Source organism: Halichondria panicea, chromosome 14 (genome assembly GCF_963675165.1).
Source record: "Halichondria panicea chromosome 14, odHalPani1.1, whole genome shotgun sequence".
Lineage (NCBI taxonomy): Eukaryota > Metazoa > Porifera > Demospongiae > Suberitida > Halichondriidae > Halichondria > Halichondria panicea.
In genome coordinates, this window is record NC_087390.1 from 4883539 (window position 1) to 4897974 (window position 14436).

The 14436-nt window shown below is 43.0% G+C and overlaps 5 protein-coding genes across 13 annotated transcripts in view; 2 read left to right on the forward strand and 3 right to left on the reverse strand.

The window, feature by feature from the left end:
* Positions 1-14137, reverse strand: LOC135347918 (tRNA methyltransferase 10 homolog A-like). 4 transcript variants are annotated; one of them, XM_064546043.1, is made up of 10 exons: positions 14062-14137; positions 3657-3809; positions 3275-3393; positions 3034-3131; positions 2913-2984; positions 2757-2840; positions 2468-2555; positions 1709-1767; positions 1002-1107; positions 1-597 (listed from the first exon to the last, which is right to left on the reverse strand). In XM_064546043.1, the coding sequence occupies exons 2-10, from the start codon at positions 3722-3724 to the stop codon at positions 176-178; spliced, it is 1116 nt and encodes a 371-aa protein (XP_064402113.1). In that variant the 5' UTR covers positions 3725-3809; positions 14062-14137; the 3' UTR covers positions 1-175. The 4 variants fall into 4 exon arrangements, with proteins under 4 accessions (XP_064402113.1, XP_064402111.1, XP_064402110.1 ...); XM_064546041.1 differs by lacking the exon at positions 14062-14137 and adding an exon at positions 3856-3989 and having other exon boundaries at positions 3657-3794; XM_064546040.1 differs by lacking the exon at positions 14062-14137 and adding an exon at positions 3856-3979.
* LOC135347803 (uncharacterized) overlaps positions 1-14436 on the reverse strand; it is a gene marked incomplete in the record, with an annotated part of 825189 nt that overhangs the window by 505074 nt on the left and 305679 nt on the right.
* On the forward strand, positions 3876-11539 carry LOC135347815 (uncharacterized). 2 transcript variants are annotated; one of them, XM_064545889.1, is made up of 16 exons: positions 3876-4018; positions 4615-5455; positions 5735-6082; positions 6130-6315; positions 7985-8056; positions 8609-8683; positions 8734-9278; positions 9330-9479; positions 9585-9771; positions 9823-9879; positions 9936-10040; positions 10180-10296; positions 10649-10705; positions 10762-11073; positions 11124-11216; positions 11271-11539. In XM_064545889.1, exons 1-16 carry the CDS (start codon positions 3986-3988, stop codon positions 11303-11305), a joined length of 3213 nt encoding a protein of 1070 aa, XP_064401959.1. In that variant the 5' UTR covers positions 3876-3985; the 3' UTR covers positions 11306-11539. The 2 variants fall into 2 exon arrangements, with proteins under 2 accessions (XP_064401959.1, XP_064401960.1); XM_064545890.1 differs by lacking the exon at positions 7985-8056.
* LOC135347991 (tRNA methyltransferase 10 homolog A-like) overlaps positions 11469-14436 on the reverse strand; it is a 14102-nt gene continuing 11134 nt past the window's right edge. Inside the window, exon 9 of one of the 2 annotated variants that reach the window (XR_010398582.1) lies at positions 11469-11749. The gene's annotated coding sequence lies outside the window, so the exon portion shown is untranslated. The remainder of the gene's footprint in view (positions 11750-14436) is intronic. The other variant, XR_010398581.1, reaches the window with a different exon arrangement.
* Positions 14135-14436, forward strand: part of LOC135347820 (uncharacterized) — a 7554-nt gene continuing 7252 nt past the window's right edge. For all 4 annotated transcript variants that reach the window (XM_064545897.1, XM_064545900.1, XM_064545899.1 and 1 more), the window contains exon 1: positions 14135-14247. In XM_064545897.1, coding sequence (XP_064401967.1) covers positions 14215-14247 — 33 coding nt within the window. In that variant the 5' untranslated portion in view covers positions 14135-14214. The remainder of the gene's footprint in view (positions 14248-14436) is intronic.

Here is a 14436-nt window from a genome sequence, read left to right on the forward strand (position 1 = left end):
TTTTCTGGTATTTACATTCAATATGACAACAATGGGATGAATTTAACATGCATAATTAAACAATTAAATTTGGCGATAGTGCTATAAATTATAATCACTAGTATAGTCAATAGACATGCATACTGTATCAACAGGAAAAAAGGCAAATAAATAGAGTGTTACACGTACAGTATATTCAAAGAACTGTATACTCGACAACCGAGGAGAGCAGTGTTCTGGAAGAAAGTGGGTGCCACGCATCTTCTTCATTGCTGCTCTCCTTGAGACCACCCTCACTTGGCACGCCTTCAACTGGTACGCCCCCACATGACACACCTTCACTTGGCACAACACTGTCGCTAGATGTACTTTCAGGCAAATCATTGTTACATTTGCTGGGGCTGCTCGGTTCAATTTTAATGTTTGTATCGATTTCAGTGGATGCTATATTTTCTGAGGGTGATTGATTTACATCCGCAGGCGGGTTCTGGTCTAGTTGATTTTCTGTTTCAATATCAGCGTTGCTTGTTGATTTTAGCTTTCTCGGTGGGAGAACTTTAAAGAATGCTTTTTTCCAGTCGCCTCCATTTGTTGAGTAGTCCAATAGAATCTCATACACTAAGTGGGAAAACAAGGGTTTACATAAACGTAGTATAAACGAAGAAAAAAAAATTGTACATATACACTGAAATGATAACTGTATAATGAGCTAACTCAGAGAAGTGAGTCCCCGGTAGCCGTAGAAAGATTTATGCAACTGAGAATTGAATTTGGCACTTATGGTGTGGCAACTATCACACAAAATAAAGACAACAACACGTACTGTGACTAGTATGTGTCTGGTATATAGTTATGTGTATCATGTAGGTGACCGTGGTCACTCTGTAAGTAAGTCATCCTTTATAATACAGCCAGGTTAATTAGTATGAAAAGCGTGTGCTTCAACCTATGTTGTAGCAGGCTACCTCTCTATTACAGCAATTCTTTGACTGACTTACTCCCTCCACCCACTGTGTACGTACCATGGTTAATGGTGAGTACTTTCCTGCCACTCATTCGTATATACTCTGATATTGGTAGTCGGGCGTGGGCCAGACCCTTCTCCTCGGCCACCTGGTAACAGTGACCCTGAGAGGGGAGGGGGGGACAAAGTAACATGCAGTGCTTACGATTAGTATACAGTATACATACAGTACACATACAAAATTAGATTAGTACTAATTAATAAGAAGACACTATGCAATTACATGTACGCTAGAAACTACATTCATTAGAAGCTCTGTAATAATAATGATTATGGATCGAGGACGTACACGTAAAATTTTGGTATGGAAAGTGACCTACCTGTTGAGGTGCACTCTGTGTTTAAAGTAATTATACGCTTCTATTGAGTTGGGAGTTATAATACGTACATGCCCTAATTTCGGGGGTTCCAATATCTCAACAGAGGCTTACGTCTACTCTTTCAACATAAAAAGTATGTATATCGTATAGCCGGTATATTTTGAGGGTATAAACTTTTGCAGAAAGATCGTTGGATAGGTTTTCGTTATTTAACGTTTGTGAAATATTAGCCTTTTGGCGCAAGCATGCTTGTGGGTACAGTACGTAGAACCTCGCTAGTATACGGACCCCTTTAGTCCGAAACCTTGCAAATCCGGAAAATTTCTCAGTACATGCTTGTAATCATACCCTCGAAATATACTCCCTATAATTATGCTGTTCTCACCTTGTGATGATTGTGGTCGACTAGTCCACCTATTATGTACGCCTTACTGGGGTCCAGCTCTGCATGGAGAGATGTGACAGTGAGCTACAGTGGTTAACGGTCACCACAAGCAGCCAACTTTGATATAATGGTCAGGCACCCAGGTTTCAAATGAACAGTTTATGTACAAAATGAAAGCACCACAGGTGCTGATGCCTCGGTGGAGATGCCAAAGCTACATAATATACACATAATGAACATTCTTAATTTGCATGCTGCATGCAAACTCAAAGAGTGGGTAATGATCGACAATGATTGTTGTTAAAAATGATCGATGCGATGCCAAAGTTCAAGTCTACTGCCATCAGCAGAGCCTTGCAGCTCTCTTATTACTCTTGCAGCTACCAATAGCTAGGCGTTCTAGTGCAGAGCTAACTACTAAGTAGAGTAGCAACACTCGGTAAACAAGTTTGGCTACGTGCTCTTCCGAAAAGGCTGCAATGGCATTCCAAGTAAGCAAAACTAGACATAACTCGAGAACGAAGCATTATTTTGCAAATCCACGAATTAAAATCCAAGAAAACATGACTAGAAGCCTATACTTGCACTTCATTAATCCTTGAGCAGCTGTAACAGTCTACACAGACAGACAGACAGACACACACACACACACAAATACACTACCGTTTACCTCACTTGCGCATGCGCACCAAGGCATAACACAATAAAGGCCACCTCTGTATAATGAACTAGCTCCCAACCGTAAGTAATAGTACCTACCATTCAACACATTGGTAGACTCAGCCAGGAGGTACACAACATTCTCTTTACCAAACACCTCCAGAAAGTCCTCACTTCTGTAGTGGATCTGCAGTAGAGTTGAGTGCGAAGTCACAGATAGAATTACTACTATACATTATAATTATATACAGCTACACATGTAGTCAGTACATGCAGTTTCCAGGAGTATGTACTACCGCATATTAACAAATTATTGCGCAGAGCAATTAGTTACCTGTCAATACGCCTATCAATACCATGCATACAGAAGATCAACCCCCTCACTCACATCCCAGTGTTCATGCTCCTTGTTGATTAGATATCTGCAATCCAGCTCTGACTTCAGTTGACCACCAAAGCTAGTCACATAGTACTGCAGTGGGGGAGAGAGACCGCGTCAGCATTCATGTACATGTGACAGTTGTCCAATATTCTACTCTCTTACTTGCAAGGGAGCTACTGATCGTCTGTTGGCAGCATAACATCTCTGCAACTGTTTGATTAGCTTCAGTTGATCCTAAGAACAAAATAGTAGCGCTGTAAAAACTTAATTTCTGGCAACTCACCTTCGCACTCATGAGTTGTTCAAAAGAGCAGTCCACGGCCACCCTCACAGAGCTCGCTCCCTCATCACTCATCTTCTTGTAGGACCCTCTCTGACTACCTGGAACACATAGTAAACATGTCATCAGTGATTATAGCCTGCTGCAGAAATTGGCCACAGAATTTTGATTTTACAGTCCTCAACAGAGACTCAAGGGTCAATAAGATCCCACCAGTCCCTACTGCACACTAGCCCTTCTTTACTTTTTGAGGAGCCTCCATCTTCCAGTCTGGTCTTCTTTGGTGGAGGGAGTCCTCCCAAAGCTTGCCGCTCCTTTTTTAACAGGCTCTGTCTCTCTTTCCTTCTCACCTTGGATTCCTGTCTGTATCAGCAAACAGAAAAACACAAACACCTTCATTGTTCATTGTGCAGTAAGACATACACAGCCCATAGATACTAGAAAATACATAGTATCTATGCACAGGCACTCATTTTTTCTGCAAAGCACTGTCAAGTGACTATCCCTTAGCTACCAGTAGTAGTAGTCATGCCCTGGCTGCTAACACCATTGATCGTCAGGTTAATGATTGCCCTTCAAGATATTCTTTGAGACTACTCTAAGCTACCCTCCACTGTAACTCTCACTTCATTTTCTCCCATTTTTTCAACTTCTTTTGATGCTTCAATTTCTTTTTCCACTGAGTCTTGCTCATGCCCTCAGGGAGTGTGTCTATGGAGAACTGGACCACCCACTCAGCACAGTCATCTCTGGGCCCTGGACTGCTGTCAGTGGAGAGTCTGTTAGACAGAGAGTGGATCATGGGTGAGTGTGTACTGTCCTCACTTGTCTCCACTGAGTGCTGTCTCTGTGTGAACTGGTGACTCACTTTCTTGGCTCATTGCAAATGCATGGTAATGATCGTGGAGGTAGAAAGCTGAAGAGGGGATGGGACTAGACAACATATCCCGAAAAGATGGCCGAGCTAGAGATATCTCGATCTGGACAGGTATGAGCTAGCCATGAGCAGCGATCCTCCTCTGGGTATGAGGTGTATATATTTTTCTTGTAAATGGTTCCATGAATCAGTACTACACATGATACCGTAATTGAAATTACAGCCCAAGCTGGCGCCTGGCGCCTAAATTATGGTGGCGCTTATGTTCAACAGCTAGTATAGAATTTGTAGAGAAAATGGGCGTGGTCTAGTTCAGTTTCACTTGCTAGCTGCACCGTTTGAGAGCTGAGTGACTGTAGCTATGGGTTAGACAACTGTTTAGAAGTGAAGGGGACGTCAAAGATGCAGGATGATTGTCTTGATGTCTCAAACAAGCCTTTTTATAAGCGCCAGAAAAAAATAATTCCAGCAATGGTTGGCGCTTTTTTAGGGCCTAAAAAATTATGCTGATGCTGACGTGGCGCTGTAATTACATCAATTACAGGATATAATAGGGTGTCTGCTAACACTTCGAATATTCATGCACTTCTGGACGGCAACGATTTTGCTTGTCATGTTCCAGTAAAATATAGCAAATTAATAGTAAATCTTTTTCCATCTAATCTGGATGGATTGTGTCTGGCATCTAATTTCCTTATCCCATGTAGACTCATGCGGACATCCTCCATCCCTTAACATCTCTGGAGTGGGAGGAATGGCCCTCTCTACCAGTGTTGGTGACGAATGCCTCTTCAGTGTATCTGAATGGAACACTCTATGTCGGAGGAAGGAGTAATGCTGGATTTGATTTGTACTCATTCAAACCTGGAGTTGACAGCACATGGACAGTGACAGACACACCCACCAATCGGTATACCCTTGTCGCTCATGACTCTGAACTGCTACTGGTGGGTGGGAAAGAGTATCCTACACATGAGATAACAAACAAAGTCTTCACGATGAGGGATGGACAGTTTGTTGAAACACTTCCTCCTATGAAGGAGCGACGACGTTCACCATCTGCTGTCAGTAGTGGGTCTGCACTAGTTGTGGCTGGAGGGTGGAATACCTCAGGAGATCTCTCCTCTGTGGAAGTGTTTAAAGATGTTCAGTGGACGACTGCTCCCTCCCTACCAAGTGCAGGATATAACACGAAGTCTGCTCTCCATGGTGACCAGTGGTACCTGATCACGGGTCAAGGGAAAGTGTTCTGTGCATCACTACAATCACTCATATCTGGAGATGATAAGTCGCCATGGGAGACGCTACCTGATGCTCCTAATCGCTTTTCAGCCGCTGACTTCTTTGGTGGCCATCTCTTGTCTATTGGAGGGGGTTTCCCTGCCACCAACACAACAACCATCCATGCCTTCTCAACATTCACCCAGTCCTGGGAACATGTTGCGGACCTGGCTCTATTATCACTGCTCCGGCCAACAGCTGTTGTCCTATCGAGCAAACAACTAATTGTGATCGATGGTACTAGAGTACTTCACGGAAAACTTAAGGGTGAGTTAGTTTTATGCCGCAAATACTGTGCAATACAAATGCACAACCGTCATACAACCCTAGCTTTTCACTTCACTTGAAATACACAAGCTTTTATTAAAATAGAAAACATAAGTTGACCACTTAAGACTTAAGTGTGCACAGTGGGACCACATTATACCTGTGTACACAGACTACAGTCACTGTTCTACTAAAGTAGCGTACATGCACATTTATTTTTGCGTCTAATTCCAAGTTCTAACATGCTTAACATTATTCACTGACACACACACTTCACAGTGACTACATTTGATGCCGACAGTCACTTCACTTTGAGAGCTATTGATCGCCTCAAAGTCTCAGCAGGAATCTCTGTGAAAGAGGAGCTTGTACAACGCACCTCACGCACTGCCTTCCTAGCTGTTGCTGGTGTGGATGTTTGGGCAATGTATAACTACATCTTGGGAGAATGGGCGTCAAGACGTGGACCACACCCACCCACATGGGCAGAGCTATTCAGAGCTCTCAAGGAGATGGGCTTGAGTGAGCTGGCAGATCGGATAGAGAAATACTTGAGAGGGTCGGTTCCTGAGGACCCACCTCGACCACTCCCTGATGAGGAAGGTGACTCAGAGGAGGAGAAAGATGGTGAGATAATCAGTGATTATCAGTTTTTAACGTTTAAAATTCCACAGATGAAACACCAGAGCAAGAAATTCTCAGGTTAAACAATGTGCTGGCTGAGTACATTAATGCTAATATTCAATTGAAGAAGGCAAACAACAACCTTGAGCAAGAGAATACTCATTTGAAATCTGAGAAGGTGAAAGAAGAACAAATGGACCCAGTCTCTATCAAAGAGGAACCAACATCCGTCCAAGGTTTGAAACAACTGTGCATGTACATGCGATAAACTAGCCTCCTTTACCGGCCTTCATATAAAAGAAGGCCTGCTATCGACTGCTTGCGCATGCGCAAAATTTCCTATAATACTGAATCCACTGGAGAAAATATCCTAAAAGTCATACACAGAGCTACCGTATATGCTTGATCAGGAGCCGCGGCTACTAAAATTAATGTTTCATTTTGCTGGAAGAGGAGGCTACAATTCAAGAGAGGCCACTGTTCAAGAGCGGCGTTTATTAGCTCCAGATAATTTAGTTTGTCATCAAAAGTTGTTTTCACCTGCATAAACTTGAACCGCTCTGCCATGAGAAAGTCTTTGTGAAGCACTAACAAGCTGCTACTTGTAGCTACGTACATGTAGCTAGCTGCTAGTAATAATTACCCGAGGCGCGCGTGGGCGGCCACGGGTATAGTAGTCCGTTGGTCTGTTTGTTTGTTTGTTTGTAATGTGTGAGTCTACTCACCTGCATGCCATGGCACTGCGTTTACAGCATGGATAGCCTTCATACAACAAGTTATTAATTTTAATAGTGGCAGAATTTCATGTTAAACCTTCGTTGTCAAATAAAAACGAGCAAAAGCTAAGAAGCTTGTGACTGGGTCTGCTTACCTGGATGCTCTAGCACTGCGTTTACAGCATGGGTAGCCTCCACACAACAAGTCAGTACTTCTAATAGTGGCAGCTTTCGGTGTTAAAGCTTCGTTGTCTAATAAAAGCGAGCAAAATGTAGCTTGAACAGAACTTGCACATGCGTTACTTATAACTGAAGTGATCCTGTACCAGGTCCAGAAACAATGGAACAGGGTCACTAAAGTAGAAAGCTGTATATACCAGGAACAATATTGGAACAGGGTCACTAAACCAGAAAGCTTGCTTTAGCTGACTGGGATCCATGCAGGACCTGTGATCCTAATCCACAGTGCATATATTTATAGTACTACTACCTGTTCTCAAATGTTTCAGCATGCCTCCAGTCTGGTTTAGTTTTATTGCTCCTGAGTTGCTGTGCAAGTCATGCATGATGATGATAACAACATCACTATATGCACTGCATTATAATTTTTATCAGTCTTCTGGTTTCTTTATAATCATGTCACCAGCCGAGGGTTTGCACTTTAGTGCTCTAGTTATTATAGCGACTCTTCATAGAGTTATTAATTTCAGTATACAGGCATTTAGATAAACCGCAAGGAGTTGCAATTGACGAAAGATGATAATTAATATATATCTATATATGTGACCGATTCTGGTAAACATCGAGTGCAGAAGTTTACATCGGAAGGGAAGTTCATTGCTACTGTTGGATGCATGGGAAGTGAGGATGGACAATTCAACCTTCCCTTGAGCATCTGTTTCAGCAAGAAGAAAGATCGATTGTACATAGCAGGCTAAGGGTAGCTATCAGAGAATGCTATCCGATGGGCTAGAAACCTTCAATCGAAGTTTGTATCTACTTCCTTCAATCCACTTCCGTTCGTTGTGATATCATTATTTTACTGAGCATATACGATGTTATCCAAAGCCCCCCGGATACCGGAGGGATATTAGCCCATGCGCAAGCAGTTGATACCAGGCCCACTTCCCTGAATGAAGTGCGGCCTGGGATCGAGGCTAGCGATTAAACATAAACTTGTTGTTTGTAGATAATCAGTCGCCCTCATCTCCCCTGAAGCATATCAAACAGGAAACCAAAGCTGATCCACAGACCACTAAAGGTGAGTGAATAGAAGTAGTATTATGTATACCGTAATTGATGTAATTACAGCACACCATAATTTAAGCGCTATATCAGCATCAGCATAATTTTTAGGTCCTAAAAGAAGCGCCAACCGGTGCTTGAATTACTTTTTCTGGCGCTTATAAAAAGGCTTGTTTGAGACATAAAGACAATCATCCTGCATCTCTGACCCTTCACACTTCTAAACAGTTGTCTAAGCCATAGCTATACAGTCTGTTCACGAGTCACTCAGCTCTCAACTGTGCAGCTAGCAAGTGAAACTGAGCTAGACCACACCCATTTTCTCTACAAATTCTTACTAGCTGTAGAACATAATCGCCACCATAATTTAGGCACCAGCTGAGCTAAACACAATTTTTTGTGTTCTAAAAGATGCGCCACTCAGAAGTGAAATCAAATTTTTTTCTGCCGCTGTGATGTACATCTATTACGGTATAGTATTCTAGAACAAGCGTTCATGTATAGCATTGAATGTTTACATACATTATGCAAATACATACTTCATGCATGTATGTATATCTACCTGCAGTGAAAAGTGAAGAACCAGTCTCACAGCTACTACCTTTGGGACTGTCTACTGTACAGCATCATGCAATACCATTCGGTGAGTTAGGTACCTCATTTGCATTGTTCTATACTGTTACCTCCACTCAGACCTCCCTGGTGTTGAAGTGGTGGCCAGCACGTGTGTGATCGTCACCAACTCACCCCAAATCTTCCGCTGGGTTGGCTATGGGTTCAAGCTCACCATACCCCAGGGCTCCCTGCCAGCTGGTGTTGACCAGTGTCGACTAGACATCAAGGCCAGTGTAGCTGGACAGTACCAGTTTCCTGACAATCTCCAGTTGGTCAGCGGTGTTATCTGGATACGTCCTTATCCCTCGGGTCAATTCCAACAGCAGCTAACAGTCGAGATACAGCACTGTGCCAAGATGACCAGCTCCACCAAGCTCTCATTTGTGAGAGCACATTGCTCCCAGGAGAGCCTGCCCTACACATTCAAGCAGCTTGAAGGGCGTGGCTCGTTCACTGAGTTCAGCTCGTACGGATCACTGGAGCTGAACCAGTTTAGTGGACTGGCTGTAACTGGAGAGGATGTGGAGAGAGTGTACACTGCCAGCCTCTACTACCTTGGCTCAGAGCTGCACAGCAGGGAAATACATTTTGTTGTCAACTGGGATAATGAGATTCATAACACGGTAAGTGTCACTATTATTATATTTACGCAGCAATTCATTGTTTTGTTATAGCTTGTGAGCGAGAAGTACTCCTCTAAAAGAGCCGTTCTCGGAGTGAATCATTTTGTTGAGTTTGAGGAGGACAGTTTAACACTGGATATTCCTATGGCTGGTGCTAAAGTCAAGGGAGGGTGGAAAATAACGCCAATGTTTCATCCTACGGTAGGAAAATCTGAAGTATGATTTTCAATAGCATACTTACATCATCTGTATAACTTATATATAGGTCATCATAATGAATTACATAATTATATCATCTGTATATAGGTCATCAAGAAGCATGTTGATCAGTTCAAGCCTGGACAGAGAATTCCGTACTGCCACTTGAAAGCCGAGATGACAAACAAACGAAAGAAATCTGCTCCAAAGCTATTCCACCAAGTCAAGCTAGTGGGTGCAAAGGATCCATACAACATCATTACAATTGATCTGGACCCCCAGCGAACTTTTCCAGGTTAGACAATGGTAGATGCAGGTTTTATGGTATTTTAATGTTTTTCTACAGAAACTACGTTCGGTGACTTGGTAACATTTAAACCTGCTGTGTCATCTCAAAGGAATGGTGAGACACAAAACACTGTTTCTTATACTATTACACTGCCTTCTGTTTCTGTACAGAGGCCAGGGAATTGCTGATGCAACCTCAGTCACATGCGACTCATTATCCACCCTCCCTTGGACTACCTTACTATCCTGTGGCCTCACACTCTCGGAACATGTCAGGTGAGCAAGTCGTATGCATGTTGGTACACACACAGAATGAAAACAATGCACACGTATAGGTTCAAACAACGTACATATAATATATGTAGATTCCACAATTCCTACTGTACACAGTGTGACAGTGTAATTTCCTATGCAGAGTTTCCCCCGTCCCTCCTGTCAGTGGAGCAGTCCCACACTTCTCTCACTCTCTCCTCTGCCACACCCCCTCCGCCCTCTCAGTGGAATACTCAGCTACAACAATGGAGTCAAACAAGTATGTATACATGTAACAGTATGTACTATCGTATAGCAGGTAATTTCCATGGGGTAAAACTTTTGTTTACAAAACGGTAATTTTCGTGAGTAAACGTTTCGTTTGACTTCATGCGCTCCGGTAAGCCACGCCTACCTTTTCGTAAGGGAAAATGTTGTGTAGGTCAGCTTGCCCACGAAAGTAACGAATATTTTACCCCACGAAATTTCTATACGGTATTGATGTTGTTGTGACCATGTACATACATCGGTGGCTGCCTCGAAAAGTCGAGGTACATAAGGCGTTAACATAATTATGTTGTTGTCATGCACACCACTGCTTCCACAACCATCACACATCACCTGATACCTAGGTGGCTCAGCTAGTGGAGGATGGAGCAATGCACTGAACATAGCTGGGCCAAGCTCTGGTAAGATAAAGGATTATTACGGCTTGAAAATGTATTGTGATTTCATTTCCATTCAGGCTCACTAAAATCGATTGAATACCCGGCCATTACTCTAGACCAACTAGTGAGCCGTGTTGGCATTGACAAAGACCTGCTTGATAAGGAATGCTCCGATGGCCACCTCAGAAGAATGTCGTCTCTCCTTCCCGACTGGCTGACGTATGCCAAGGCCCTGGGGTTCACTGAGCCAGAGACACGAGACATAACAGATAACCCTCAACTGTCAAACAGCACTCATGCAATGAAGGCTCTTAGAGTACTGGAGAAGTGGCACCGGCGACACGGGGGTCATGTTACTATTGCTACAGAGATTTGCAAGATGTTCAAAGGTTGGTCTCGATACGCAGTGTGCTATAAATATATAGAACTTTACTTACAGGAGAAGATGTTCCCCATGCAGAGGACTCGAGCTCGTCCCGACCACCTCCCATCACTGGTGAGAAGAGAGAGGCCACTGAACACAGTGAGCAAGGTGAGACAGTCAGTGTTGTGATGGTCTATTTTACTGGTGAGTGTCTCCATGCAGTTCCCCCCAAGAGACCTCGGTCAGAGGAGCAGTGAGGGAGCTAAGAGAATGGACTACGTACACTGTCCAGCTCATCTGTTAATGGTCACCTCCTCAGAGAAGAGATTGAGGAATTATAGTACAAGAATTTATAATAATACTTGACACCCTCCATAATAATTGTTTGCTCAGTATATATGAGTTGATTAATGTCTGTAATTTTATGTTCATTGCTGAAATGTTTATTGATTTAGAAGAAAGTCTCAAAATTGAATGCGTATACAGCATGATTAATTGTTGAACCCTAAAATTACAATGTACGCTGTACATGTATATATCGTTCATATCAGAACTAGCTATAGTGTTCCAAAGGCCAGTGACAGTGAGTATATAAATTAAAAACCAAGAGGGGTCCATTCCGCAGACATTGTCTATGCTAGCAACTGCCCCGATGAGTGTGGTTACCTTGGACTCCCCACCCTCCAGCTCAGCCACATCTAGAGGGACACAATAAGAGAAGTGCATGGTATACGTATAAATGTGTGGGTGTGTAAACTGTAGAAGGTATAATTATGAGTATCTAGCTATAGCCTCGTCCCCATGCAGGACGAGTTGTATATAACATAACGCCAGCCTGTATAGGTGTTTTTCACCTTCTCTTCTACTAAAAAAAAATTGGCCTGGGAATGAGGATATAGTGGGTTTATTGCAAGGGTGAGGGAGCAATTATGTCTCGGTGGAGGTGCCAAAGCTACATAACATAAAGCTACTAATAGCGTTTATACACACATAATTATGATGAACATTTTTGCATCGATTGCAGTTGCAACTAAAATGATCATTTTCATAATTTTGCTGCAGGCAGGCAGAATCAGAGGAGGTACGACATGGGTGCCTCGATTAGGCTAATTGCCTCTGCAAGCGTGGGCGGATAATCGAGGCGTGGTTATGCCCACGCTCAACGTTATTGCAGAGGCAATTAGCCTAATCGAGGCACGCGTGTCGTACCTCCTCTGAGGCAGAATCTAGAATCACAAAGAGATCGACCCATGATTGTTGTTAAAAACAATCGATGCCAAAAGTTCAAGCCTAAACGGCTGCATCAGTAGAGCCTTGCAGCTCTCTTCTCACTCTTGCAGCTACCAATAGCTAGTGTTCTAGTACAGAGCTAAGTACAAAGTAGAGTAGCAACATTCGGTAAACAAGTTTGGCTACGTACTCTTCTGAAAAGGCTACAATGGCATTCCAAGTAAGCAAAACTAGGCATAACTCGAGAACGAAGCATTATTAATTTTTACAAATCCACGAATTAAAATCCAAGTAACATGACTAGAAGCCTATAGAAACTCTTACTTGCACTTGAGCAGTCTACACAGACACACACAAACACAAGAGGCATAATAACTAGTCTGAAACAACCCCCTCACTTTAAGGTTCTGCTGTACCTTATACTCTTACCATTCAACACATTGGTAGACTCAGCCAGGAGGTACACAACATTCTCTTTACCAAACACCTCCAGAAAGTCCTCACTTCTGTAGTGAATCTGCAGTAGAGTTGAGGGAAATAAACAAAGTCACACACAGAATTATTGATTTTTACGACCTCAATGACTTACGTATAATTATATAAAACTACACGTAGTATGCAGAAGATCAACCCCCTCACTCACATCCCAGTGTTCAAGCTCCTTGTTGATTACATATCTGCAATCTAGCTCTGACTTCAGTTGACCACACATAGCTAGTCACATAGTACTGCAGTGAGGGAGAGAGACCGCCTCAGTAAGAAGTTCATTCACGTACATGTGACAGCTGTCCAATCCTTTTGCAATACAGAGAAACTCAAGGATCAAAATTTACTGATGCCAACAAATAAAACCTTCGATCTTTAAGATCCCACCCACTAGTCCCTACTGCACACTAGCCCTTCTTTACTTTTTGAGGAGCCTCCATCTTCCAGTCTGGTCTTCTTTGGTGGAGGGAGTCCCAAAGCTTGTCTCTCCTTTTTTAACTGGCTCTGTCTCTCTTTCCTTCTCACCTTGGATTCCTGTCTGTACCAGTAAACAGGAAAACGTAAACACATTCATTGTGCAAACAATTCAGACACTTATTTTTCCTTCAATGCACTGTCAAGTGACTACCCCTTAGTTACTTTAGTAGTAGACAGGACAGTCATGCCCTAATACCATTGATCACCAGATGCCAGATATAATGAACGCAATCAGGGTTTCATCTAGGGTTTTAAATTTGGGGGGGAAAACCGTGCGCAGCAGCGCGAAAATTTGGAGGCCACGCCAACTTCTGGTTATCACACCCCCTATATGCTTTGTTGTTGGTGCCTATTAGCAATTGATTCCTGGCACATGTGCATTGACAGGTAACTCCATGTAACTTGGTATGCTGCAATCAATAGATTTGAGGTAAGACTAGATGATGGATGATGACCAATCATCGTCTAGCAAAAGACGTGTCTAGATAATGTTGGGTCTAGTACTCAAGCTCTCTCTTCCTCCTATTTTCCCCTTTCTTCAATGTATAATGAATGCCTTCAAGACCCTCACAAATACCTCCCCTGAGACTACTCTATGCTACCCTCCACTGTAGCTCTCACTTCATCTTTTCCTATTTTTTCAACTTCTTTTGATGCTTCAATTTCTTCCACTAAGTATTGCTCATGCCCTCAGGGAGTACGGTGTCTATGGAGAACTGGACCACCCACTCAGCACAGTCATCTCTGGGCCCTGGACTGCTGTCAGTAGAGGGTCTGTTAGACAGAGAGTGGATTATGGGTGAGTGTGTACTGTCATTACTTGTCTCCACTGAGTGCATGCTGTCTCTGTGTGAACTGGTGACTCACTTTCTTGGCTCATTGCAAATGCACGGTAATGATCGTGGAGGTAGAAAGCTAAAGACGGGGTGGGACATGACAACATCCAGAACCTCTGATCCAGAACAATGAAAAGATGGCAGAGCTAGAAATATCTCGATCTGGACAGGTATGAGCTAGCCATGAGCAGCGATCCTCCTCTAGGGTATGAGGTGTATAAAACAAAATTTCCATTTTTTTGTAAATGGTTCTTATGAATCAGGCCACATCTTATGTTTCACGGATTTTCCGGGTCATATTTGTAGAATGCCAAAAAATTAGTGGTCCAGGTCAGAGGTCAGAATAGCCACGTGATCTA